General features: G+C 44.2%; 1 protein-coding gene across 1 annotated transcript in view; it reads right to left on the reverse strand.

Moving 5' to 3' along the window:
- Positions 1 to 27,502, reverse strand: part of LOC149285163 (DNA annealing helicase and endonuclease ZRANB3-like) — a 50,820-nt gene that overhangs the window by 19,446 nt on the left and 3,872 nt on the right. Inside the window, exons 4-13 of the mRNA XM_089495711.1 lie at positions 23,834 to 23,852; positions 16,507 to 16,685; positions 9,463 to 9,694; positions 8,999 to 9,084; positions 8,092 to 8,263; positions 7,026 to 7,160; positions 3,705 to 3,824; positions 3,354 to 3,473; positions 2,590 to 2,769; positions 1,072 to 1,224 (exon numbers count right to left, since the gene is read on the reverse strand). Coding sequence (XP_089351837.1) covers positions 1,072 to 1,224; positions 2,590 to 2,769; positions 3,354 to 3,473; positions 3,705 to 3,824; positions 7,026 to 7,160; positions 8,092 to 8,263; positions 8,999 to 9,084; positions 9,463 to 9,694; positions 16,507 to 16,685; positions 23,834 to 23,852 — 1,396 coding nt within the window. The remainder of the gene's footprint in view (positions 1 to 1,071; positions 1,225 to 2,589; positions 2,770 to 3,353; positions 3,474 to 3,704; positions 3,825 to 7,025; positions 7,161 to 8,091; positions 8,264 to 8,998; positions 9,085 to 9,462; positions 9,695 to 16,506; positions 16,686 to 23,833; positions 23,853 to 27,502) is intronic.

Here is a 27,502-nt window from a genome sequence, read left to right on the forward strand (position 1 = left end):
TTTATTATATTTTTTACACATTATTGGGGCTGTAGATACCCTCATACCCAGCAAACATTCTGAGCTCTTAAAAAAGAAGGGGTTCAGGGGAGGAAAGAGAAGCAGAAGGGTCCGTCCTTCCTAAATCCATAAATACGTTTCAAGAGGCTACATTACGAAACCTAACATTCTATAAACTCCAGCGAGCGAATTAAGTTATTCATTTGCATACCGGGCCGCAACATGATGTCACAAAAGGAAGGAGGGGGGTGCATCGAATTTAAAAACTGTAATTTTTTTTTTTAGCAAATTCGCCTTAAAAACTATTAAATTCATAATTTGTCTTAAAACATCCAATTATTTGGTGAAAGAGCAATAATTGTGAAAGATTCTTTAAGGTCGGCGAGTGATATTCCGCAGCACAGCGTTCTCAGGGGAGCGACACGTCGATTCTTCCGTATTGAGGAAATAATTATTCCTTACTTGTGTTTTTGTGATAATTTGCCATTACCGTTTAAATGACCCAGTCTGATACATTTGTTAGGGCTATTACCGTAATAACCGCCGCACTGCAGCAGAATCCCCCGGGTGGAGGCTCCGATTAGTCCTGATATCCATACATCCCCCCCGTAAGCAATTCCCACAAGCGTTTGGAGGGGGACACAACCTCTAAAAATAAAATATAAGCCTGGATATTACACTTCTGTTATGTATATTTTTAGCCTCAGCAAATTCCTCTCTCCTGCGACTTTATCCAGTTGCTGTGGTCATAGCGGATGCAGTTGCCATAGCAACATTCCGGGAATCGGGTTAAAATGAACGCATATGCAATCTGTATCATATTATCGACACATTATACATTATACGCTGCCTTTAAGCATTGGCTTCTGTGGTTGAGAATGACAAATGGATATTTTTAAAAAGGCTGTCGGGGAAGCCTTTCGCCGGCGCTTGCGGACCGGAAATGTGCATCTCCAGTAAATAGATAGGGAGACCAGCCCGGCTTTAATGTCAGACCCTTTGTTGAACTTTGACGTTGGAAAACAATAAGAAACGATAAAAGAGTAAAGTGAATAAGAAAAGGGAACTCACATGAGTGAAAAGGAGATCCTCTTTCAATTCCTCCAGCCCTTCATTTGGAGTCCAAGATTTAGCAAAGCTCAAGAAGTCCCACTTTTCTTTGTCGTCTTCCTTGGCCTGGATCTTCTCCTTCTTGCCATTCAAGGTGCTTCCGGTAACTTTCGCCTGAAAGCACAAAACCATGTAAAGAACGTTGAGTAAAGGCGGTATTTAAGGTTTACTGATCGCTTCTGTTCCTCCGCTATAAAGCGAGGAGAAAGGAACTTGCACTATTGCTCGTGACTCGGTGGGCTGAAATGTTCTTATCTGTCAATATGTGCGACTTGGAGGAAAGAAGAGACAGAAAAAGAGAGAGAGCGAGAGAGACAGAAAAAGAGAGCGAGAGAGAGCGAGACAGAAAAAGAGAGAGAGCGAGACAGAAAAAGAGAGAGAGCGACAGAGAAAGAGAGAGAGCGACAGAGAAAGAGAGAGAGCGACAGAGAAAGAGAGAGAGCGACAGAGAAAGAGAGAGAGCGACAGAGAAAGAGAGAGAGCGACAGAGAAAGAGAGAGAGCGACAGAGGGGATATGATAGAAACATTTCAATACTTAAAAGGGATTTAACTGGAGGGAAGATATTTTCAAAGAAGGAGAAATGTTACAGCAAGAAGCCATGATTTACAATTAGAGGGTCAGAAGTTTAGATGGGATATAAAGAAGTTTCACTTTACATAAAACGAGACCAACGGCTGATTGAGGTTTAAGTCTTCAGGAAAAACTCAGACTAGACGGGGCCAAACGGGTCTGATCTGCCATGAAATTTTTATAGCAGTTTGGGAGGCTCACTGGGGCTCAAAACCAAGGAATTCTTTATTTTTGGAAGTTTCATTTAGCAAAATGAGATAAAAAGGCAATCATAGAATCAACAATTAAAAAAAAAAAGTTTCATTTTCCTCAAATAAGCGGTATTAAAACTGTAAAGTGGTACCAATAAATGGCACAAAAAAGGCTCTCTCTGTGAAAGTTTAAGAGAAAAAGTTTGTAATTCTTTATAGTCTAACAAACTAAAAAAAATGCTACAGATTTGGTGTATAGATGAAAGATTCTTTCACCGAGCAAACTGTGGACGTTCCATTTCTCCTTGGAAAGGATTCTATATCCCCACAGAAGACACGATCACGCTTGGCATTTGTTATACTTTATTTAAAGACAGTCGGGATTTTGTTACTATGATGTATCCTGCCCTCCTTGCGAACGTCCCTGCAATCTCGACTTTATCATACCGAATGACATAATCAGCAAATTAATTGAAACGCGAGGAGCGGAGTGGGTGGGCAGCTGCTAAGAAAGGTGAGTACGTCTTCATTAAAACCAAGTTCTGATTTCCTTTGAACAGATTGGTCTATTTAATGGGACAAAGCAGAACGGTGAGGATTACTTAAAGCAAATTGTACCATCTTGGACAGATTGCGGAAGAATGAGGCATACAGAGGGAGGATACATTGTTTCATGTAAGTAATAGGCTACGATGCGGTGTGATGCAATAAGTCACCTTTCGATTCAACATCCCCCACATGAGCGTGTCCAGGGTTCCTTTGGCGATGAGGTAGTGGATGTGCACTGAGCTGTTCTGTCCGATGCGATGGGCTCGATCCTCCGCTTGCTTTATGTGGCCCGGATCCCAGTAGAGCTCAGCGAAGACGACGTGAGTCGCTGCTGTGAACGTTAATCCCTACTCAGGGCACAAATGATGTATTGTTAGCAAAAGTGTTCAGCAGAGCGTGTGGTTAGCGATGGCACGGTTACAATGTGACAACCAGCTACAAAACATTATTATTATTATGCTTTGTTGGAACGAGAAGTCACTATCGTGATGAGGCTGGAAATGGTCTAGGAAGGTTCTATTTCAAGATGGGACTAGAAATCTAGAACATAAATAATGATGATAATCTTCACGAGGACGCGGTGATTTCAATAGCAGGAACTATGGCTGTTCCTGTTTTTAACAATTAAATTTTATTGTTAGTTTGTGTTTTCGTTTGAACTCTGTGTGATAGTGCCGTATATGTTTAGTTTGTGGTTGGCTATAGACCTGTGTCCTGCATTATCTACCTGAGCCAATCAACGCCAATCAGCAACTAAATCGTTGGTGAAGGAGGATGACTTAATGAGGAGGAATAATCATGCAGATCAGGAAGATAAGATGCCATGGTATACGCATTAGGGGCGTTTCTAACAGATAAATATCGCTTTTGCTGTAAAATTATGGAAACGTGACAGATGTTTTTACATGAGCTCCTCTTATCCCTCACTTACCTGTCCAGCTGCCTGGATACTGAGAATTGCAACGCGCACATCCGGGTCATTCTGGAACTGATGGACGAGGTGGATTCTTTCTGCCGAGGGGACGCTGCCATCTATGCGGATATACCGGACCTACGGACAGAGTAATAATTATATGAAATAATATAGTGATATATAGAGGGTGAGTAATGGAGAGAGAGAAAGAGTGAGAGAGAGAGAAAGAGAGTAAGTAATGGGGAGAGAGAGTGAGTAATGGAGAGAGTGAGTAACAGAGAGAGAGAGTGAGTAACAGAGTGAGTGAGAGATAAATCCTCACCATTATTTGACCTTCTGTCGCGCTTTAACCCCGTTGGATTTAAATACCTTGCTTTCTATGACGGCCTCGGTGCCGGCCTGCAGCATGGAGAGGTGATGAGCGAACACCAGGAACTTCAGCTTCTCGTTCTCCAGCATCATCTTTATATAATCCTTCACTGCGCCCGCCTAAAACAAACGGGACGTTAGCGATTCCCCCGACCTCAATCACAAAGAGGGCAGAATATCAAAAGCATTTGGCATGGGGGGGGGGGTTCGGTCACTAAACGGTGAGTTGCAGGCGATTGTGGTGACCCGAATCATCGCATTACGTTCCAATATATCACGTATTTGATCCAATGAGCCGCGGAATAAATAACTCGATACACCACGAACACCCTTCTTCCCTGCGTGACCCCAACCAGGGCTATGGATTTTATTCATTTACTTCTGATCTATTCAGCCCGTAAGACGGGGTTAAGTTTCAAACAGAGGTTAATCTTCGGCAACATGCGCCACCGGTGAACTATACTATAAGAAAAAATATCCCCGGCACCCGCAGGGTTAAGCCCGCCCCCTGCGGAAAGGATATTAGACGAAAAGAACAAACGTATTAATAAAATATTTATCTTTACGCTCTCATTAAAGAACGCGCCTGAAATATCGCATGCTCAGACGGCTGTCCCTTTACTATTTATGAGCGTCTCTTACTGTAACGATAATGTTACCAACAACAACAACGCGTCACTTATAAATAATACAAATAGGTAAAATTGGGGATTTCATTAAGAATTCAGATGATTAAATATATAAAGCAAGCGTCTGAAGCAGTCGCATAACCGACTGCAGGGGGCGGTGGAAGAAGTCTGAGGATCGCGCCGGTTTTTGGATTTGAAAGATCTGTTTATATAAATCCGTTCGTTCGCCTGAATAATTATCTCGGTAATTGGTTGGCGATTTCCGTCTGGGCGTTGGTGACATTTCTGTAAAGGGACATGAATCCCATGCGCTCTTTAATCACTAAATACACATCAATTCATCAATATTGGACGTACATTTTAAATGTAATTTTTGCGACAAAGAAACATAGAATCTGCTGGCAGATCGGCCCCATCCGGCCCCCGTCTAGTCGCCCATTTCTCCTGCTGTAAAGACTCAAACCTTAATCAGTCGTTGGCCTCATCTTAGATTCAGGAGCCGTATGTCTATCCCATGCATGTTTAATACCCTCACTATTACCCTCTACCACTTCTGCTGGGAAGCTGTTCAAATTATCTACCACCTTCTCGGTAAAGTTACATTTTCTTACATTCCGTCCAAGCCTCTGACCTGCTTGATTTGGATTCCTGCGTTTTGTTCTAACATTTTTCCCATCTCCAGATGCGGCTCCCGGTTGGCCGGCATCGCGTTCACCTGAGTCCTCCTCCATATCTCCGATTTAATGACGGCTAAATTAAACTCCCTGTTTGGTGCGTAACGGTCGCTCTGTGGGATTCATGTTTACTAGCGGCTCTGATTATTAGTTTCTGTATTATTAAATATGTCTGGGTTATTATACCCCGGGGAGGTCTTTATTCTACAAAGGATTCGAGCCACACTTAGGTCTCTGTTTTACAGACAACAGTAATATATGGGCTCCGTAAAACAGGTTATGAAGCGCGAGCTGCGCGCCGTAATAGTAGGATGAATAAAATGGTTCATGGAAGTGTCTGCGTTCTAAATAAATACCCTACCGTCCAAAAGTTTGAAATCACTTAGAAAGTTCATTGTTTTTGAAAGAAAAGCAAATTTTGTCCATTAAAATAACATGAAATGGATCAGCGCAGATGGGGTTAATGCTGTAAATGGCTAATTTTTAATGGAATCTCTTCATACGCATATATATGCCCTTTATCACTCCCATCACTCCTGTGTTCCAATGGCCCTTTATCACTCCCATCACTCCTGTGTTCCAATGGCCCTTTATCACTCCCATCACTCCTGGGTTCCAATGGCCCTTTATCACTCCCATCACTCCTGGGTTCCAATGGCCCTTTATCACTCCCATCACTCCTGGGTTCCAATGGCACGTTGTGTTCGTTGATCCAAGTTTACGTTTAAAAGGCTAATTGATGGTTAGAAAACCTTTTGTTACAGCCAGAAATGTCCTTGTTTTTCCAAAAAACGGCTCAGTGACCCCAAACTTTTGTCGTGTATAATATACAAATGACACATTTCATCAGATATCATTAACTGGTTAAACGTGGATGATTATGGTGGGGATTCTCTGAATCTTAGGGTTTACTGAAATAGTACTAGCTTTGCGGAATAGTCTTCCAGCAAAGGTGGGAGAAGGCAATTCAGGAAACAATAGCTTAACAGAAATTAAAGAAAAAGAAAAAAAGGAAAGGTGTTTTTTTTTCCTTTTTCCACAGGAATCTCTATAGTTCTGTGTCTTTTTATCTGAACGGTTTTATAGAGAAAAAAAGAAATAAGCTTGGCGATGGCATCCAGATCCAAAGAGCGATATAATCAATTTATGTTCGCGTTCTGCAGCGCCGAGTATATTAATAGTAAATGTGATGGTTATGAGTGATTTGTCTCCAGGTAAAGGGGAAGAAGTTACTCCCCACGGTGCCTGCGCGCTGACATCTCATATAGATACATTGTTGTCTACTAATCTAAAACATGCCGTTATTAGAAGGAGCCCTGTTTCTATGGCAACCTTGAGTCATAAACCAGTGGTGGGTGTTTGGGACTATTTGCCTCGAGAAACAGCATCTGGCTTGGCTGGGAAAAAAAAAACCAAACTTGTTTTCAGAAGAAAACCAAAAAAAAGAGAGACACAGAGTAAAACATATGTAACATACAAAGTATTCCACCCTCTGATAAAAAATAAAGCTTTAATAAAGTGTTTTACTCTTCTGCCATATAATGGAAGAAAGTTTTACTTTAATGAGAGGGTGGTAGATATAAGGAACAGCCGCCCAGTAGAAGTGGTCGAGGTTATAACAGTGAGAGGTTATTCTGGCCATGAAAAATGTAATCAGTCAAAATTTTCATTTATAATCAAACGTAAAAGTAATACGTGAAACCTCAGCGTTTAACATAAGCCCCGCCCACGAGGAGTTTGTGACACTACTCCTACTAGCAGAACTAATTTCATCTTTTAATGTAATTTGTGCATTTTGTGCTTCACACATTGTTTTGGGGATATCCAGTTTAAAATTGTAAAGTTAGGGGCAGCCATATGCTGCACAGAGACTTGTTAACCCTTAACGTGGCTTACTTAACAAGGGCAAATCTGGGCCAACGTTCTAAAAGTGGTGCAGTAGACATAGCAGCCAATGAAATGTTTCCGCTAATTGCCCCCACAGCTGTAATTTTGACTCTGCCATGAAACATGCATACCTTAGCGAGTGCAGTTTGCTTAAACATGCGCGTTATCAGGCCCATGACCTGAATAAATGGGCTGCCCGAGTCGGAGGCTGCCGAATCTGGGAACCTCATCAGTTTCTCCCATTCTTCGAAGCTGGTGTTCATTTCCTGCATGGAAAGAAAAAGCGACATTTAGGGCACCGAGATGACGATCAACGCAACTGCCAACCGCTACCAGCAACAGAGGAAAACCGAACACGCATACAAAGCACAAAAATAATAATAATAATACAAATATTTATCAACTGCACGTAACGTGGAAAGGGTTCAAAACGCAGGAGGTGGATCAGACACATGATCCAACCAAGTAACGATGTCTGAACACAGGTGGGAATGGGGGGGGGGTCCAAGTAAATGAATAGGGAGAAACAGAGTCTTGGTAAAAGAAAATGTGTAATTTAAAGGGATTATACAGAACATGGAAAAATAAGCTCATTTTAAAATATCTGCAGCAGATTTTGTGTGGATTTTAGTTTAACGGGAATAGGGACACTGGGTATGTTCTTTTGGTAACTTGTTTTATAACCGCGGGGCAAAGAGGCCGGTAAAGAAAAGACGATTATGTATCACCGATAGACCCTTAATCAAAACGCACAACATACGGGCATAATTTTCAAAAATGAAAAAGATCAGACTCACGTTAAAGAGAAAAAGATAAATCTGAATATGTTTAGTTGGAAATAGGAGCTTTTAAAGAGAGCTGCCATGTTGACTTGGTAAACGCTTGTAAAGCGTCTGGAAAATAAACTGGGCATTACTGCCCTTTACCAATGAAGCCATTTGCAATACTTTTAAATGCATTATAAGGAGGAACTAAAGTCAAACAAGACACAGGTAGCGCCATCACAACCGGCCATATCCTATGATGTAAGATGTACGCGAGGCTGATCCTGGTGTGTTAGGGACATAAATGTTGCAATTCACTGTATTGTTACTTTAGCGGGATCTAGGAGAGCAAACATCTCCGAAACGCAGGACGCATCCACCTGAAAGTCATGTGAAGGAGAGGAGCTTTGATCATCTGTATTGGGCAGCCTACCTTGGCCACATCTTTTGGAAGATCAAATGAAATCCTCTGTCTGATTTTAGGTGGGAGCTGAGTTAGAACTTCGTCTTTTAATCTCCTGATCATGATGCCGCTTAAACGCTGGTGTAATTCATCTAAATTGGATGCTCCTCTGTAATCCCATTGAGTCCTATTGCCAAAGTACCTTGGGGGGAAATACAAAAAAAAATCTTGAAAATACTCTCTCAAAGGCTGCATTAAACACTCTGTGGGGTCTCTCGTTGCACAAAAGAGCAACACGCCAAGTCCCACCGACACCGGGGGAATTCCTATTGTTTGCCCGCTTTCACGATACATTTCATAAGCACCGTTCCATATCCATGTCGAACATACGCATAAGTTCACAAAGGGCCCTTTGATCTCCTGTTGCAAAGCTCAGAAAGACGGGGTATCATCTGCATACCGGTGGAATTCAATTACAGTTTTATAGCTTGATAGTTAAGTCAGGGTCTGGTGAGAACCGGTGACTCGGATATTCAACACAAGGCATTAGCGTCTACTTAATGCAGAGCCCCAGTTACATACATTAGTAGGAGCTACAGGCTCATGTCCTCAGGCACTTCTACCATTCTCTCACAACTGCAAATACAAGGTGTGTATTATACATATATAAATAAAATAAAAAAAATATATATATATACACAGACACACAGTATATACATAAATATACACAGTAAGTGTAAGTGCTCTCTGATGAGTATTAACTACACGGTTAATCATATAAGGCCGTTATAACTATAACATATATATATATATATATATTTTATATACATATATATATATATATACACATTATATATATATATTGATTAGCACAGGAGAAGTAATTACCCTTTCACTTCATTAAAAACAAAAATGGAGAGCTAATGACAATGCATACCGGACATGCGCGTTACAGTATTTCTTTGCATATTCTGTCCAGGTTCCAAATTTCTTGGGAAACAAAGCATCGATTTGCATGTAAAGCTGGATGAGAAAAGAAAGAAAAAACACAGTTTAGGTAGTAAGCATTAGTTTATTTGATGCTTTTTGGCAATAATTAACTAACGGCGCTCTATGTTTGCTTTAAGGGGCGGAAAACACAAAAAAAAAACCTGTTACAAGCAGCGCTGGCACAAGTATATCCCTAAAGAGACAGTCCAGCTATTATATTCAATGAGGGCTCTTTCCTGCCACTGATTGGCTGCTTCAGACTTGCCCCCCTGGCGACATTAACTGCTCGTATTTAAGGTTTAGGGGTAATTTATTACAATGTTTAGTCTCCCTTTAAGGAGAGAACAAATCTCAGTGTTTTCTAAGGGGAAGAAAGTCATAAGAATAAGTTGGCTTTCTAGGACCAGCTACCTCTTCAGGTCTTCCAAGAGCCGGCGTCCCGGTGAGTAGAAGGGCCCTTGTCGCTTTCTGAACGATCGGCGAGAGTAGTTTGCTACGAGAAGCATTTCTCGACTTCATGTAGTGAGATTCATCCACTAAAACCACTCTGAAGTGCTGTTTGTTCAAGGCATCAATAAGCAACCTGGCATCGGCCGTTAGTAAGCCGTACCCCAAGACCGTCACCTTACAAGTCGCTATCCTCCTGAAAAAGAGGAAAGAAAATCTTCGAACGCAATGATTTCTCGGCAGCAGCATCACAAAATCGCCCAATGACGGCCGACACCGAATATAACGAGAAGCTCAAATAGGTTCATTAAACTTGGTTGTGTTAAACTGCAACAATGTGACAAAGAGCTGACGATTGAAACTCTGCTGTAAGTAGGAGTGAAAAGACATAAAAGGAGTTGACGCTCTTCTTTCACATTTCATGTTATTTTTTTTTTGTTTAAACCTGTTTTATTTGCGACATGCATAACACTGTAAGGCAACATAGGAACAACACAGGTGACAAAACAGTAGTACAGTAGCATAAATCGAGCAAAGCACCGTGTCGTATACAAAATTCTACTAAGAGAACATGTAGAGGGACGTGCAACATAAGCCAGCAGCTACCAGAGAAGATGAACCAAGCCGAGTGCACCCCCTCCACAAGCTACTGAGTACAGTCATGCAACAACAGAAGAGTACATTTTATGTGGGAGAGGGGAAGGAAGGAGGCAGAAAAGAGGACGGGGAAAGAGAAGAAGAGAAGGAGAGAAGAGAGGAAAAGAAAAGAGCAAAGAAGAGAGGAAGGGTGAGCCATCCTGCAGAGCATCCAGCCAGTCGAGACTAAAGGCGAAGCAGGGGAGCAGATGCCCTGGTATCCGAGAATGCTGTCAACCAAGGATCCCAAACGCTCTCAAACTTGTGCAGCTCGTCCCTGAGTTTGGCGGTCATGAGCTCCATCGTGAGAAGGTGCCATATGCGTGCCAAGATTTCGCCGTGGGTAGGAGGGGGGCCCTTCCACCTCCGCGCTAGGGCATGCTTTACTGCCGAGCAAATACGGTGAATGAGGCGCTGAGAGGCAGGCAACAAGGGTAAGTCCGGAACATCCATGACGAGCAGTGCCACTTCAGGCGAAGGGGCAACCTCAGTGCCTAAGGCTGTCGATAGCATGGCAAAGTAAGTGGACCATATCGGGCGCACCAGGCTGCACGACCACCAGGCATTCAAGTAAGTACCTCTCTCCCCGCAGCCCCGGAAGCAGCTAGCGTCACTATTCTGGAACATTCGTGATAACCGCACCGGCGACATGTACCAATGCGCCAGGACTTTGAACGCACGTTCCTTGGTGGACGTGTTAACTGTCAGTTTGTGAACGTTAGTCGAAGCTTCGTCCCAGATGTCGTCCGAGAAGGACAGTTGGAGTTCTCTATGCCACTTCGCGCGGTAAGGAGGTGGTTGAGGAAAGGTGACGTCCAGGAAGTGAGAATAGTGTAGTGAAATGGAACCTCTACATCTCTTGCATGCAAGGAAACGATTCTCGAACGGCGTCAGCGGAGACAAGGTGCCACCCCTGAGGAGGGAATGGACAAAGTGGCGGATCTGTAGGTAACGGAAAAGTTCACCCGGAGGAATGTGCCTTGATTCTCTTAGTTCCTGGAAACGCAGCATCGCACCAGCCCTCACCACCGACCCCAATGTACAGAGGCCGGCGGAACTCCACCACTGGAAGCGGGATATGTGATGGCCTTCCGGGAAAAGGGGGTGGTTGAGCAGCGGAGTGAGACGAGACAGTGATCCACGAAGGCGAAGCTTGAGGCTCCAGGAACGCCACAGGGCCAGGGCCGCCACGATGGTCGGCAGGGCCGGGGACCGCAGGGGCATGGGAGGGTCAGTCCAAAGTAACTGCCCCAGTTGGGGGCCGCAAAGGTAGGAACGCTCGATGTCGACCCAGGGAAGAGAGCGAGCTGGGAAGGACCACGCCTCCAGTTGAGATATACGGGCCGCCACATAGTACAGGTACAGATGGGGCACAGCCAGACCCCCAGCCAATTTCTGCTTGTACATCGTAGTCCTATTGATCCTAGCACGCCGAGAACCCCATATAAAGCGAAATATACGAGACTGAAGTGTTGCAACGTCGGATTTGTTAACAGGCGTCGGGAGCGCTCGAAATAAATAGAGAACTCGGGGGAGAACGTTCATTTTTACCGCGTTGATGCGGCCCAGCCACGAGATTGGAAAACGGGACCACTGCTCGAGCTCCACCCGTAGAGCGGTGAAGAGAGGCGGGAAATTAGCTTGGTACAAGGAAGCAAAGTCTCTGGTAAGGAGAACACCCAGGTACTTGAGATGGGAGGGTTGCCAAGTGAAGTTAAAACTCGCAGCCACGGAGTTTCGCAATGAGCCGTCCAGGGTGAGATCTAGAGCCTCACATTTGGCCTCGTTGATTTTATATCCCGAAAGCTTGGAGAATGTGCGTAGAGTAGCGTAGAGGTTTGGAAGCGAGACGAGCGGATTAGAGATGGTGAGTAGAATGTCGTCCGCGAATAAGCTCAGCTTGTACTGAGTATCATGGATCCGGATGCCCGTGATGTCTGGATGACTCCTTACGGCCACAGCCAGAGGCTCAATGCAGAGGGCGAACAGGAGGGGAGACAGCGGGCACCCCTGTCTCGTGCCATTGCGTATGTCAAGCACCGAAGACTCGCACCCCATAAGGGCGACAGACGCTGAGGGGTGACAGTACAGGGCTCGGACCCCCCTAATGAAGCCTCCTCCAAGGCCAAATCTCTCCAGAACAGCCCACATGTAGGCCCAGTCGATCCTGTCGAAGGCCTTCTCTGCGTCAAGGGCCAATAGCATGGAACCCTGGTGTGTCATCTTGGCCGCTTCTATCAGGTCTACCGTTCGACGGATATTGTCCGGGGCCTCCCTGCCCGGAATGAACCCCACCTGGTCCGGATGTATTAGCGTCGGAATGACCGACCCCAACCTTGTTGCAAGAAGCTTCGCGTACAGTTTAATATCCGCGTTAATAAGGGAGATGGGACGGTAGCTGCCGCAATTAGACGGATCCTTGCCGTCTTTATGGATGACGATTATCTTGGCCTGCAGCATCTCCTTAGGTGGAGGAACCCCGGACAGGAACCCGTTAAAGAGCTTAAGCAGGCGCGGAATGAGGATTGACTGGAACTTTTTATAGAAGGAGCCAGGGAGGCCATCCGGACCAGGGGCTTTGGAGGACTTAAGAGAAGCCACGGCAACGCGGATCTCCTCTTCAGTGAAGGGGCCACACAGTTTGTCCGCTTGGTGCTGCCGAAGGGTCGGCAGGGAGAGAGAGTCAAGAAACCGGAGCAGGGGACCCCGGTCTATGGCATTCTCCGGAGCCTTATTGCCGTCGTACAGGTTCTGGTAGTAGGCAGCGAATTGATTGGCGATATCGGTAGGGTGGACCCAGGTGTTCTGGAGGGGGTCCACTATTTTGGGAATGTTCTGCGCTTTCCTCTGCGACCGCAACCTCCTAGCCAGCATGGTGTCGGGTTTGTTGGCTTTTTCAAAAAATTTCTGATTAGTAGCATTGAGGGAGTGGAGAACCTGCTTGCTAAAGAGGAGGTTAATTTCGCCTTTTAATTGAATGATATCGTTAGTGTCCAAGGTGCGTTTATGCTGTGATTCCAACTCCTGCAATTTAGAGGAGAGCGTGTCAAGAGTTTCCCGGTAGAGTCGCTTGCGACGAGCCGCGATGCGGAGAAAGGAGCCTCTGATGAACGCCTTGTGAGTCTGCCAAAGGAGCGTCGGGTCTATTTCAGGGGATTCATTGTGGTGAAAGAAGTCTCCCAGATCCCTGAAGATCTCCTCCACAACCAGAGGGTCGGTAAGTAGAAACTCGTCGAGCCTCCATAGACCCCGCTGCTTCAGGGCGCCGCCCAAGCTCACAGTACATTCCACCGCACCATGGTCCGACCACGTGATAGGATGGATCCCTGAAGACACCACAGAATGCGCAGAGCGTTGGCCAAGAAACACATAGTCTATCCTAGAGTAGGACTGGTGAGGATGGGAATAAAAGGTATAGTCCAGAGACTTCGGGTGGAGAAGTCTCCAGACATCAACCAAGGCCACGGTCCTCGCGAAGTCCCTAAGATGTTTGGCGTTCGTAGGAGGATGTCGCAGGGGCGACGGACCCCGGCGGTCCAGGAAAGCGTCCCACAAGGTGTTAAAGTCTCCACCAACTATAACTTGATGATTACGGTGTGGTAACAAAATGTCGGAAAGGTGCGCATAAAAGGAGGCCGCCGCTGTGGAAGGAGCGTAGACATTGAGGATGACCGTCGGTTGGGAGTGTAGAAGCCCGGTTACGAGGAGATACCTGCCCCATTTGTCAGCTGTGACCTGCTGGAGTTGAAAGGCCAGGGACGTGCGAAGAAAGATGCTGACCCCGTTCTTCTTCATGGTAGGATGTGTAGCGTGAAAATGAGTGCCGTAATGCTTACTCCAATACGACGGCAGATATGAGGATCGAAGATGCGTTTCCTGGAGCATAATAATATCACCTCGGTGTCTTTGGTAGTAGGTCATGGCCAGGCGCCGCTTCCGAGGGGAGTTCAGGCCCTTGACGTTGTGCGATATGATGGTGACGTTACTTGCCATTCAGGAATGGAGGGATGTGGCGGAAGGTCGGAACAGCAGCTGAGGAGCGGCCGGCACCCTGGAACACTCGAAGAGAGAAGAAGGGAAAGAGACCGAGAGGAAAATGGAGAAGAGAAGAAAGAGGAAAACAGAACAGAAGAAAGAGAAGAGGGGAAGAAGAGAAGGACCAGGAGAAGGAACAAAATGGCATGGCAAACAAATGATACAACAGTGCAGGTATAGGCCACCAAGAAACATAAATGTAAGGAGCTGAGTAGCCGTAGGGCAGCCTAAGGGGAGTCAGTCTGACCGGCGAGTCACAATATGGACTCGGCGTCTGAGACGAAGGCTCAGGTGTCAGATCACCACGAGACCGACTACGGTCTCTAGGGGGTTCTGGCATGGCGAAGCACCAAGGTGGGTCCTGCAGCCCTGGAGAAATGGACGAAACCTCTGGCTGCTAACCAGGGGAATAGAGGTTTGCAGGCAACAAATATGGCCAGATGGCCATTGGAAATGTAGTAGGCGCATAAGGCCTTTAAGACATGAAAATGCGTAGACCATCAGAAGTGTCATGGCGGAACATGGTCAGCCAAATGTACCTTGTAATGAGCAGTGCAATGTACAAGAAAATAAGAATAAAAAATAAAAACCGAACCAAACGCGCAAAACAAAAGTGCAAACAGTTCAAAACGGCGAACTTAGCTGACCCGAGGAGCACAGAAGTCCCAATGAGAGGCAGCAGAACGGTAAGTCCAACGCAGCAGAGCGGCCAAAACGTGAAACGGGGAGACCAACCGGCCAGAGGGCACCGGTGACGAGCTAACGGCGCACCTGGCAATGAGCGAGTCGTCGACCGTAGAGCCGAAGCACCCCGTCGCCTTGATAGAAGAGTGTCGACGAATCCGGCGGTGTAAGCTACGAGTGGCGGTCAGCCCCGAGGGTCACGAGGCAAGTTCTACCGCCTGCCGAGGTATGAGCAACGCTGCTGCCGTACCCAGAGATGGCACCGTGTGGGACCCCGCGGACATCAGGAAGCTGACGGGCGGAACACATGCCTCCGGCGCTCAGGGGGCCGCCGGAGCTCCCGCGAGGGCCTGGATGTTGCGCAATGGTGGGGCTTGGGGGACATCAATCCACTCACCCACACGCTGAGGGCCCGGATCTGGTCGATTCCTCCTACGGGGCGCCTCGAGGGCCGGCAAACCCAAGTCGCGGAGAAGAAGGTCGGCTTCCGAAAGCGATTTGACCGAGCGCGTCACCTCACCCCTGACGACCTGGAGGGCGAACGGGAACCGCCACCGGTAAGGAATGTCGTGAGAGCGAAGATGGTCTGTGAGAGGCTTAAGGGCCTTTCGACGCAGCAGGGTCCTGGGGGCAACGTCCGCGTACACCTGCACTTCCGTATTATCGATCCTAAGAGCGGTGGTTCTGGCAGCGCGCAGCAGGTCTTCCTTATGGGAGAAGTCCCTAAGTCGAACCACGATATCACGCGGTCGTTCACCCGGTTTGGGCAGAGGCCGAAGGGCCCGGTGGACACGGTCGACCGGGACTTCGCCAGGCGGGACGCGGGGTAGCAATTGGGAGAATACCTGGCCCAGGATGTCTTGCATGTCGTGCAGGGTCTCCGGTATTCCCCGCAAACGAAAGTTGGCCCTCCTCGACCTGTTCTCGAGGTCCTCCTGAGCATCCTGGAGGGCAAGGACCTCTTGCTGAAGGGCGGCCATGTCGGACTCCATGTGGCGTTGATCACGCTGCATGGCCGATTGAGTGCGTTCGAGGACGTCCGTCCTGGATCCAATTTCCGCCACGTCTCTCGTCAGTTCTCGGAGCTCATTATGGATGTGGTCCATGAGGTCCTGCTTGACGGAGAGAACGAGGTCTTTGAGCTCGTCTACGTCGCGCCTCGTGCATGGTGTCACCGGCACAGCGGCCTCCATTAGGGAAAGCGCGGGAAGATCGGAGTTGGAGGGTTTTCGCTGAAAAATGGCAGGTACCGTCTTCCTTTTTGCGGGCTTTCGGGTACTGCCAGGCATGCCTGATCCCCCAGCTGTCTGGTGGAGCTAATGTGGTAGAGGTATCAGCTTCGTAAGTAGCTAAAAGCAGGGCATCACGGAGGAGCAAAGTGACTACACGTCCATCTTGGAGACCAGCCAGCCACGCCCCCCCACATTTCATGTTATTTTAATGGACAAAATGTATTCTTTTATTCAAAAACAAGGACATTGTTAAGTGACCCCAAACTTTTGAGTTGTGTATATTGACCACATTTTGATGAGTAGAGATCTATCCAATCCAGCTAAAGATGTTTAAAGGATCATGGTCTATATTTCCGGGAATGTCGATGGTGTAAATATCGCTGGTTGGTCAGGTGGTCTCCAAAATGTACTTGGCACTCACCCCACATCCGTCTTGCTCTCGATGACGGTGATATCCTCGGGGCACAGCTCTGGAATCCATTTCTCCATCTCCTCGATCCACGGGTATTTCAGAGAGGATGGGACCACAACCAACAAGGGCCACTCATCTCGGTAATAGTACGCTATCGCAATAGCTTGGATCGTCTTCCCCAGCCCCATCTAAAACAAAAAAATAAAAGGGAAACTTCAATTACAAACAATTAGAGTGCATGAAAAGAGGGAAAAACACAGCCGACAACTAAACTATAATTATTCTTGAAGAGATAAGTGAAAACAATTTATCCATCTGGCTTTTTGTTTTTTTAAACAATGCATAGAACGGCAATACTTTATCCACTCATTATAGGATCCTTAGAGAATTTCTGAGCTTAATTGATACTAACGCTTGTACCTAACGAGCAAAAGCAGGGACAGACAGTTCCATGAATACGCCACTTAAAACCCCACGATGCTCTTGGACGCCGCACAGACTTTCGTTAGTCAGAGCGTCCGGCTGGGTGATTAACACTGAGCCATTCTATGGTTTCCAGCAAGCCTTATGATAAGGATTAAAAACATTACTTCCCGTTACTGAACGGTTCATTCTGTATCGTTATTCTCCATGTTACGTCTGTAATAAACACAGATACCCCTGCGACAAACCTGGAGCCCAGCTTGGTTCTATCCTCTGGCTAGTTTGATTTAAAGGGGACGCCCCTATGAAACTAATATTTATAAATTTATATGTACCCCCAGCCCTGGGTACGGTTATGTACCCCCAGCCCTGGATGTGGTAATGTAGGTCGACATTGACGAAAACCTAATTTTATCTACTTTTGCGCCAAAAATGTATCTGCAGACCTGGAGCCGCCATTTTGTCAGTCATGTGATATTTTGGATGACTTTCCCGGCTCACACACTACACTGAGCTGGTGCTTTATGGCAACACTAACGAAGTCCGTTCCTCAATAGACTTCCATTAGCCAGAGTCCAACTGGGTAATTAAGACTGAGCCATTCCATTGTCTCCCACAGGCAGTATGATAAGGACTTGGGGTGTTTGTTTAGTAGATTGGGGCTCCGATACCAGATCGAGAACTCATACAAACGGCTAATATGCAGCGGCCTGAACAAATTATATATTTTTTTTTTTTTATCTGATACTAGTAATAAAAAAAATGACAGGAGTTTCCCTTTATCAGAAGATTCTTTCTATGGAGCTGCAGAGGGGCTTTCCCTTTAACAAGCAATAATGAAGAATAGATCATGATGAAGAAATATACAGATATATAAAGTACACGTTCAATAATTTATGGGTATAGGTCCTCCAGGAACAATATCATTCCTATTAGAGAACATAGAAAGAAATAACAGATAACGAAACATATTAATAATTTACACAGTAAACTATGTAATACATTATATATCAGCGTGAATGGTCGGTCGCTACAACGGATCGCTTATTCTGCCCTCTTTAATACTTACCTGTTGTGTTGGTACCTGCTGCTAGATTCAGCAGGTAAACCCTGTTGCATGCATCTAATATAAAAGTGTCAGGACTGCATTGACGTTGCGTCTATAGAGTATTCCCTGGCGTGAATTAGCTCAGGACCTCCGACTCCATACGATGCAAGAAGCGGAAGCACAGAAAAGAGTTTATACCGTTTTAAGTAACTAATAAATACAATATTTTTATCTTCTATGGTTTATAGAACAATCATTTGGCTGGTAAATGAGTATTTCATGGATGAGGCCGCAGTTTTTCTTGACATGTCCCTCCATTAAAAAGGCTCCCTGCCGAAGCTTGTTTAGTAGTTCATTCGAAGAGGAAGAATAGGGGCAGATCAACTAAGCAACTATAATCCATGGATGTAGTTAGACATTGGAACACAGAGATGGTAAATAATGTATAACAGCACGTTACCCGGGTAAATCATTTAGGCTAAATCTAAATTTATTTTTTTTTAACAAAAAAGAGGGGTCATAGTTATGCCCAGAACCCATAATTTCCTGAACCCCCCCCCCCCAAAATTGTTGATATGGAGGCTAATTATCACACATTTGTCACAAAGAGCACACCGCAAACCCGGAGGCTACGTGATAGAACGTTCAAAACGTCGATAGATTTCTTAATTCATTAGTATCGCTGTACATTCCGCCGCAGAGATAAAATCAGAATGTATGAATTGGGAGAACGCTTTAAATATATTCCGCTATTTGGCATAATTCAGGTAAATTATACTCCTGCAATCTACATGCACATTTTTCTCTTTCCCAGAAGTGTGCTGAAAACCTCCTTCTGTCACTCAAATACCTACATTTAGCACCTAAACCTGGAGGAAATTTTGTCAGCAACAACTGAATGCCAATAATTATCTTCCCATCTGAAGTGACAGGATGAATCCAAATATAGCAAACGGCGAACAAAATATTCCGCCCCGGCGACCAATCGGCGACGCCGCTCAGGTGATTTCGTATTCATTTCCCAGGGCTGAATAGTCACCTCTTCTCTTAACAGAGCAATCAGCGCGGAGCGGAGTCTTAAGGAAAAAAAAAAAAAAACAATGGGAGAAGCGCTTGTGTCTCTGCTAAACTTTGTTAAAAAAAAAAACAACAAAAAAACAACCAAAAACTTAAATAAAAAAATGAAATTAATTATTCTCCCGATAAATAGAAATGCTGCCGAGTTGAAGTAACTTTAGCAGACTAACATGATGCCTCCCAAACCACAGAGGAGGTCGGCACGAGGCTTATTTTCTAATTACTATGAGAACCTTAAATTCCGAAACGTAGAATAATGGACTGGGGGGAAAAAATAGGAAAATGGGAATTTATATATTATCTCTGTTGAAGGAGCGTGGAATTTTGCAAACGTTTCATTATTTAACTTTTTAAAGCTCTGTGGTGGAAGGGGTGGACGACCAGGTAGCCCCCTGAGAATGCCCAGGGCCTGTTTGGGTGCCTTCCATACTCGTTAAGGTTAGCCTCGGCTCTTATACCCACCACTACAAAGATATATCGGATATATATGAGCCCGGCCATGTTGGCAACGTCCCAATCGCTGGTGTTATTCTTTTCTATCCTTCTGAACTCGCACATCTCCGAATAGAAGAGGTGATGAATGAATCCATTCCAATGGCAAATAGCGACGGAATGTGGCAGATCTTTAACCTACGAGGGCATTTCAAATGGTTAACATCAGCATCTACAGCCAGTAGCTGTGTCGCTGCAACACGAGTTCCACGGCCGTGGGGCTTATTCACTAAAGGGAGAGTCGGCAGGCGATTCGATGTTTTAAATATTCATTATGAACGATCACATTTCTCCATCAAGAAGGGCCCGAGTCCTGTATAATGCATAACTAAATGGCTTAGGAGAAGCTAAAGAGATCGCACTGATTTAACTATACATTATACAGGGCCAGCCAAACTCTTCCTCCAAAATGAGTGAGCAAAAAAAAAAAAGGAACGCTGGAATCGACAGGGATTACGCAGCCGCCATTCCAGGCTTTCAAAGCGCGAGAAACAGACAAGCCTGCCGAGGATTTACATTTCCGCGACACATGGTGGCCTTTATAACGAAGGGGGGACTTGGGAATACGCTGCTCGCGGAACGAAATATTAAAATCTAGAAAGGGGCGTGAAGTTCAACTCTTTCCATTAGACACCAGAAGATGATACATTAACTTTTCTGCAGCGGCTCTGGCACAAATAAAATGTCAATTTACGTTTGAATTTGGCATTTGCGGTTTTTTTTTTTTTCTCCTTTTTTTTTTCTATTTCTAACAAAGCATAAATGTGGGCTGTCGTCGCTAAAGTCAGCGCATAATGGGGCAATTAGTGCTATGCTTTATGTCGGATTCCAACTATAAATCTATTTATTTCCAGCTGTTATTTTCCGACCTTACATCAACTCTGTGAAAAGGGCACCAACTGTGCGGCAGACCCCGGCAACCACATAACTTACAAGCCGAGTATCTTGTGCAAAAAAAAAAAAATACAACACGAAAAAGCCAATTAGTTTGTTTAACCCCTTCTAGCCCAATAAGACCAGCAAAAAAATTAAAAATTGCAAGTTTTTTTTTTAATTATTATTATTTCTTTGAACCCAATTTTCTTGTGCCGGTGAAAAGAAATTAAAAATTACAAAATTTCCTATTTTTTGTAAAAAATAAAAAATTTATAATTCCGCATCAAGATGAACAGCAGTCTCCAGCCGCACTCGGGTCAAGCGAGGAGCCGTATGTAGGAAACAAGAAAGCGATGGCAGGTAATATTTATCGATTAATCCGAGGGAGGTGCCGGGGCTGAAGTCAAAAGGTTACTGCAATTTAATAGGAAATAAAGCAATTTTCCATTTATCAATCAATTTGTTTTTCTTAGCAACGACAAAGCTTTAGTTTGAAGAGCGGCGCGGCTTTCAATCGCCGAAGCGCCCTTGGGAGGACGATCAATGGAACGACCCGCTGCAGACAGTGCCTCGCAAAGGTTCTTAAAGAAAACGCACGCGGACTCTCGATGGATCCCCTAAAGAACCAAACAACAATCGTACGGGACTAATTTAATACGGTCTTGGAGGGTACTTAACCCTTTAGTGTCAGGGAAGCCCCTCTTCTGTAATCTCCAAAATACAGGGGGACTTCTTCAGGATTTTTAACTAATAGAAGAGATGCTTGGAAAATCAGGGAATATTACTACAGACATGAAACATAAAAGATTTTTAGACGTTTGTAGGATTTATTTTGGGTTTATTGGGTGAAGATGATGAGGATTAGATTTCCATAACCATCATTTACAGCTTCAACGATATTCTACAAATGACTAAATGTTATTTTCCAAGATGATAGAATGGCTCAGTCTTAATTACCCAGTTAGACACTCTGATTAATGACAGTCTATGGAGGAACGGACTTCATTAGCATTGCCATAAAGCATCAGCTCAGTGTAGTGTGTGAGCCAGGAAAGTCTCCAAAAATATCACACAACAACGGTGCCTCCAGGTCAGCAGACACATTTTTGGCGCAAAATTAGATAAAATTAGGTTTTTGGCAACGCCAACCTACATTACCGTATCCAGCGCTGGGGGGTACATTTATTAATATTTGTTTCGTAGGGACTTCCCCTTTAACTCAAACTAGCTAGAGGATAGAACGGTTTGTCGCAGGGGTATCTGTGTTTATTACAGAGGTAACATGGAGAATAACGATACAGAATGAACCGTTCAGTAACGGGAAGTAACGTTTCAGTCGGCATCATGCTTAAATACTGTGATTTTTTTATTTTTTTTTTACCATAAATTGTTATAATATGCAACTAAATATAAACAGCCTTTTTCTCTCATTGTATTTAATCACCGTCTTTAGTTTGGGAAGCAAACAAAGGCTGGTGGGCTTTATGTTTCACCGGAGCTGACACAGTATAAGAGAGCTTTCCAAAGTGGTAGTTTGTGCTCACGTTACATCTTGCGAGAGTCCCCAAGGGGGTTTAAATGGGTCACTGCGGATGAGCCGAAGCATCACCATCGTACACAAGAGAAGGATGGAAATGTGCCGATAGGCGGTACAAAAGAGCGCAGCACGTGCAGGCGAGGAGAAAAGATGCTTTATCGCGGCGAGAGGTCCTCTGGTTTTATTTGATTTTTTTTACAGAAGAAGAAGAAGGTCTGCTCGGCACGCCTGGCCCATTTTGGTTATGAATTCTCCACCGTCGCCGTAACGAAAACTGCAGGTTACGAGTATTTGCGGAATCCCTCAAATAATGTTTATCGTAAATCAAACTGCAGGTATATAAAACATAACGCCGAGGCTACACTTTAACGTGCAGGCGTTAAGGCGGATTCGCAGACTACCCGCTATATTCTGTACGACCCGCTGTTTATATGAAGTAGGGCGCTGTATGAAACTTTTTCAATTTAAATGAAAACACCTGGATTTAATGTCTCTACAGGACAGTAAATGAACAGGTTTACACATCTTACGTTTGTTTTAACCAGAATCTGATTTCTCATACTGAATAAAAAATATGAATATAAAGTTTCCAGACCCCCATCACTCACAGCCCATGGCAACTGCATATTGCCGTGTTCTAGCTATCACCATGTCGTATATGGTGTCAATATGTCATTGATAACCCCCCAGCCTGGTGATTTATTTAGGGTCAGGGCAGTATTTCTTCACAATATGCAGCAAGATAAAGTCTTAGTAGGTTTATTTACCAGGTAGCATTCAATAATAGTGGATAAGTAAATGTTTTTTTTTGTTTTGGTTTTTTTGAGAAGCCCATAAAAAGGCTAAGTCGTGAAAATTCTACTTTATGAATTAAGAGGTTCTGAATGCCGTAAAAGTCAGCACATGGAATGTTGGGATTTAATTATGTTTGATGGTTTCATCCAACCTAACGAGCCTCTGTTGGATTGTGATAGAATCCAGCCATTGATAGATCCCTTCAATTATTTTTTTTTTACCCTTAATTTAGCCCTGATTAACCAGCCATTGTACAGCGCTGCGGAATACGATGGCATTATAAAGTAACTAATAATAATAAACATATCTTTAGAAGGAAGCAGCCGGGTGTCTATAAACAAAAGGGGTCTTAACCTTTACTAGCTGGTGTGGCTACTGGGAAGATTAAACTCCTTGACGGCTGCATGCAGCAAAATGGGCTGTTAGCAGATAAATTTAGCTACAAAAGAGGCAATATATTTTTATGGCAATAGTATCAATTAAAAAAAATATATACTTTTGGCCAAAATTCCATATTTTTCCATTTAGTAAAAAACCAGACGGCGTGAACGGTCCAGATGAAAAAGGGACACTATACATTAAAAGTATGTAACTATCTGGTATTATATTGAAAAGCTGTTATTTAGAACATATAGATCAGGGGTTCTCAAACTGCGGCCCTCCAGCTGCTGCAGGACTACATCTCCCATACTCCTCAGCCAGCCCCTTAGCTGAAGGAGCATTATGGGAGATGTAGTCCTGCAGCAGCTGGAGGGCCGCAGTTTGAGAACCCCTGATATAGATAAACCGACGTTGACTCAAAGAAAAGGTTCACAGAAATGCTGTACTGTCTCTTTAAATGTCACGTCAGTCGCTTTAACTCTCCCCATATTGAGATGTCGTTTTCCCATATGGTTTCTAAAATAAGATACTGAAGATGGCGTTCGGACACATATACGAAATCAACACATCTGCTACGCTTAATGCAGTTCTATTTTTTTATAGAAACGGGTATTCAGTCAAAGGCAGATTTCTGTTAACTGCCAAGAAAAGATTGACATTTTAGCGTCAGACGAAAAGGGAAAACAAAAAAAAGTTGGATTACTTGCCTCATCAGCTATCATACACCTAGGGGAGAAAAGACACAAGAATGCAATTAGTATTAAATATAGAAAAACACTTAACTAAAACTCCACAAACATTGTTTTTTTTTTCTCTTGGAAATATTACATATTAGCTATGGAAGCCTAAACCAATCAATACATTAACAAAAGGTGCGTGGCTCATCTATACAGCATATGAGAAATAATTACCATTAATCGATGTGTAGGACCCCCCGGCTACTAGGTCGCCATCTTTTCATGTAAATCAGTAGAATTTGTGTTTTGCAATGGACATTATTGTTTTGGGGGTTTCCATCAGTGAACTCAGCTTTGCAGAAGCACAAAAGCCCTTTTTTTTTTTTTAAATTATATGTCTTATAACAATTCCACTGATTAAGAAAGAAACGTGAACTCTGTAATGACATCACTCAGCTGGCTGTATCTTTTAATTTTTTTATTTATATTTCATTACAAAATACTTTTTTCTTTATTTACTTTTTCCCTTTGTGGGAAGAGGGAAAACATCCCTGTTTCTTAGTCTCTCCCCTTTGCTGATCACACTGTGATCACCCATAGCTTTGAATAGACAGCCAGATCTCCCATACAGTTATAGGGAGATGTCCCTGTCGCTGTGAAAGACACTTGACGTACAGGTACGTCCTAAAGGTAATCTTGCACACCTATTGCGGATATACCTGTATACAGTATAGTGTAATGAAGGTTAACGTATTCACAGAGGGTTAGGGTCGCTCACAGCGTACTTTATTATGCATTCTTCTTTAGTGGCGCTGTCAGGGACAGTAATCGGTCTTTAATCCTAATATTCAAAACGTTTCATACGTTCACTGATTGTGAAATCATTTCAGGTTCCCTTTGACAAAGCGGTAACAAGAAGGATTTAACAAAAATGTTAAAGTTAAAAAATTTCAAGCTAACTTTTTGCGTGTAAAAAACTGTCAGATTCAGAGGCATCACAGCAATGCTTTTTTTCTCTTTTTTCCCTCACCCCTCGCATTTGGTAGATAAAAGAACTAAATAAACTTTGTAGCTGAAGCGCTAAAAGTAAAGAACAAGAAAGCACCTTTTCTGGGGAACGTTTAGCTTTTGGGGAGCAAATATTGGGCAACGTATAAAAGAATAAATAATGGAGCAAGCGACGTTTGATTTTTTTGTGGAGGGGGGGGGGGAATGCAAAGGAGGAAAAACCAAATGAACCAAATTACTAAAGATTATTATTTTTTTTCCTCAAAATTAAACAAAACCTCTGTTCAGTGGATCGTGAAATAAATGGGGCCCATGTTTTGTTTTGTTTTTTTACAAGTTTTTTTCTGATTGACTAGCAACAGCAGAACGTTTGGGGGAAAAGTACCGTAGGTTTCAGTCTAAGATTGGAATTAAAATTAAGAATTAGGGGACAATGTACAGAAAACGTTAGAATATGAGCTGTAGACACGACAAGGGTTAAGGGGTTACTGGCGGGGTACATGCGTCACTCAGGCCCATTGTATGGGATATTATTTTTAAAGGTGTAGTCACACTGACGTATCACGAGCCAATGGACCATATAAGTGAAGGTGTAGGGGTTGGATGCCTTGCCGTACGTTACGCACATTGATAAATGAAGAAACACTCTGCAGGACACGAGCCGCTGGAAGGAATTGATATAAATACATGACCGTTTCTTTAACCCACCTATCTTAGGGCCACGAATCAGGTTAGTGGTTGTAAAGCCATTTGTTCAAACATTTATTCTTATTTCAACTTGCCTGCTTCTTCTAACCCCCCCACCACGTCTGTCCTCCGAAGCAAGCAGTCACTTACACCCCTCGCTTTGATGACTCCGTGACAATACGCTAAAGGCCAATTCCTCGAGGAATTAATTACGCGCAGGCAGAGAACAATGAAGGAGGTAATACTTCAAACCTCTCTGATACTTTGAGAGATGACAGTGGGCTGTATTTTGGACGGAATAGTCAAGTTATTCCGCGTTTAACGAATGACAGCGCAATATAAAACTGAAGCAACGCGAAAAAGAAAAAAAAAAAGCGGACAATTAAACGTAAAAAGCTTTAATTCCTGTGGTAAGAAGATATGTCCTGCTAAATATAAAAGCAATAAAAAAAAAATAAGCCGTGAAACGTTTTGTACGATTCCAACATTCTACAGGACTTTTTTTTTTTTTTTGTAGAGTTGAGGTTTATAATTCCAAATGGCCGGTATCCCCGCGTGACAAGAGATGATTAATGGACTCCGTGTCACGGCGACTGTTAATTATTGGAGCGCGATGTAGCCATTTTGGCTACAGATTCCGGAGCGGCTTGGCTTCATTAAAGCAATTTGGTTTTGTACATTAATCATCTTTTTATGCTCGTGCTCCGGCTGATTTGCGGGCCGCGTCAAGCTTTTTTCGGTCTGTCCCTTTTTTCTTTTGAGAAGTAATTGTGTCGCCGGCGATATTGCTTTCCGTTCGGAATCTACGGGCAGCTGGAACAATGGCGAAGGTTCTCGTAGCCCGTTAGAACGCCTTATCTGCATTTCTACTTCTCAGAAAGGAGGAATATAAATCGTTAGCTGCCTAAAGCCAGCGAGAGAGAGAAAAATACTTCTCACTGTACAAACAGATTTAAATCACGATTATCTTCTACCTCTCGGGAAGGAAAATGCTGAGGCAGGATTTGTTTTGTGGTCATGTGATCCACAAGGGGACAAAAGTGATCAATGCTGGGTGGCAGAACGTGGCATTCTTTTTTTAAGTAACCACTAACAAGAAGTTGAGAAAGTTTTTTTTCTTCTTCTTCTATAAATTAGATTAACGTTAACGTTAATGGGCGTACCCGGGAACTTCTCAGGGCAGGCTACCTGGAGCACTCGTTCTTCTGGTGTGATATCCGGAGAGGGTTATACTTCTTGCTGGCCAGCCCAGGTAAAACGCAGCCCCGCAGTATGTATAACTGACTAATTGGTTCCCTATACATCCCACATACTGTGGGGCAGCACTTTATCTGGGCTGGTCAGGAATATGTAAAAATGATGTGTGCCCTGGAAAACATGGCCGATATCACCCTAGTGAGGCTAGCCATGCACCGGGTTGGAGTCAGTAATACAATGGGTGTGGTTAGCCATGCAATGGGTGGAGCTAGCTATAGAAAAGGGCAGGTAGCATTAAATGGTCCAGGAGTGGGCATGGCTAAACACTGCCGGAGAAAGAAGAGAGTGACCAGGAGACCCAAAGAAGCAGCCAGAGACTCCTGGTCAAACTTGAGGAGTTCCCAAGTATTCTGGACATGTATGTAATACACGTCACATTTTGATTGTCAGCGTGCTGCGGTGCCACGGTCGGTGCATCGCTAACAGGACTAGAAATCAAGCGGAATTCGATACAGTATCAAGGTTTGGGACACAGAACTGATGATCGGAACAGGACAGCAGCTGAGGGGAGCGACAGGACAATATGAAGCCGGCAACACAGGTTTCTGAGCACGTCTGTCATTGCATTCTTTCCTCTGAGGGTTTCTGCTTTTGTGAAACATGACAATGAAGTGTTACAATGAAAGGTGCAAACTTTTACATGAGAATAATGGTGTTGATGCTGCGTTAGGTGCTGAGTGTGTTGAATTTAGCAGAGTAAGTAGAACAGCAGCTTTAAACGGAAACGGCAAAATGAATGTATTTGCT

Source organism: Sceloporus occidentalis, unplaced genomic scaffold (genome assembly GCF_023333645.1).
Source record: "Sceloporus occidentalis isolate IW3139 unplaced genomic scaffold, rSceOcc1.0.p SCAF_83, whole genome shotgun sequence".
In the NCBI taxonomy this organism is placed as follows: Eukaryota; Metazoa; Chordata; class Lepidosauria; order Squamata; family Phrynosomatidae; genus Sceloporus; species Sceloporus occidentalis.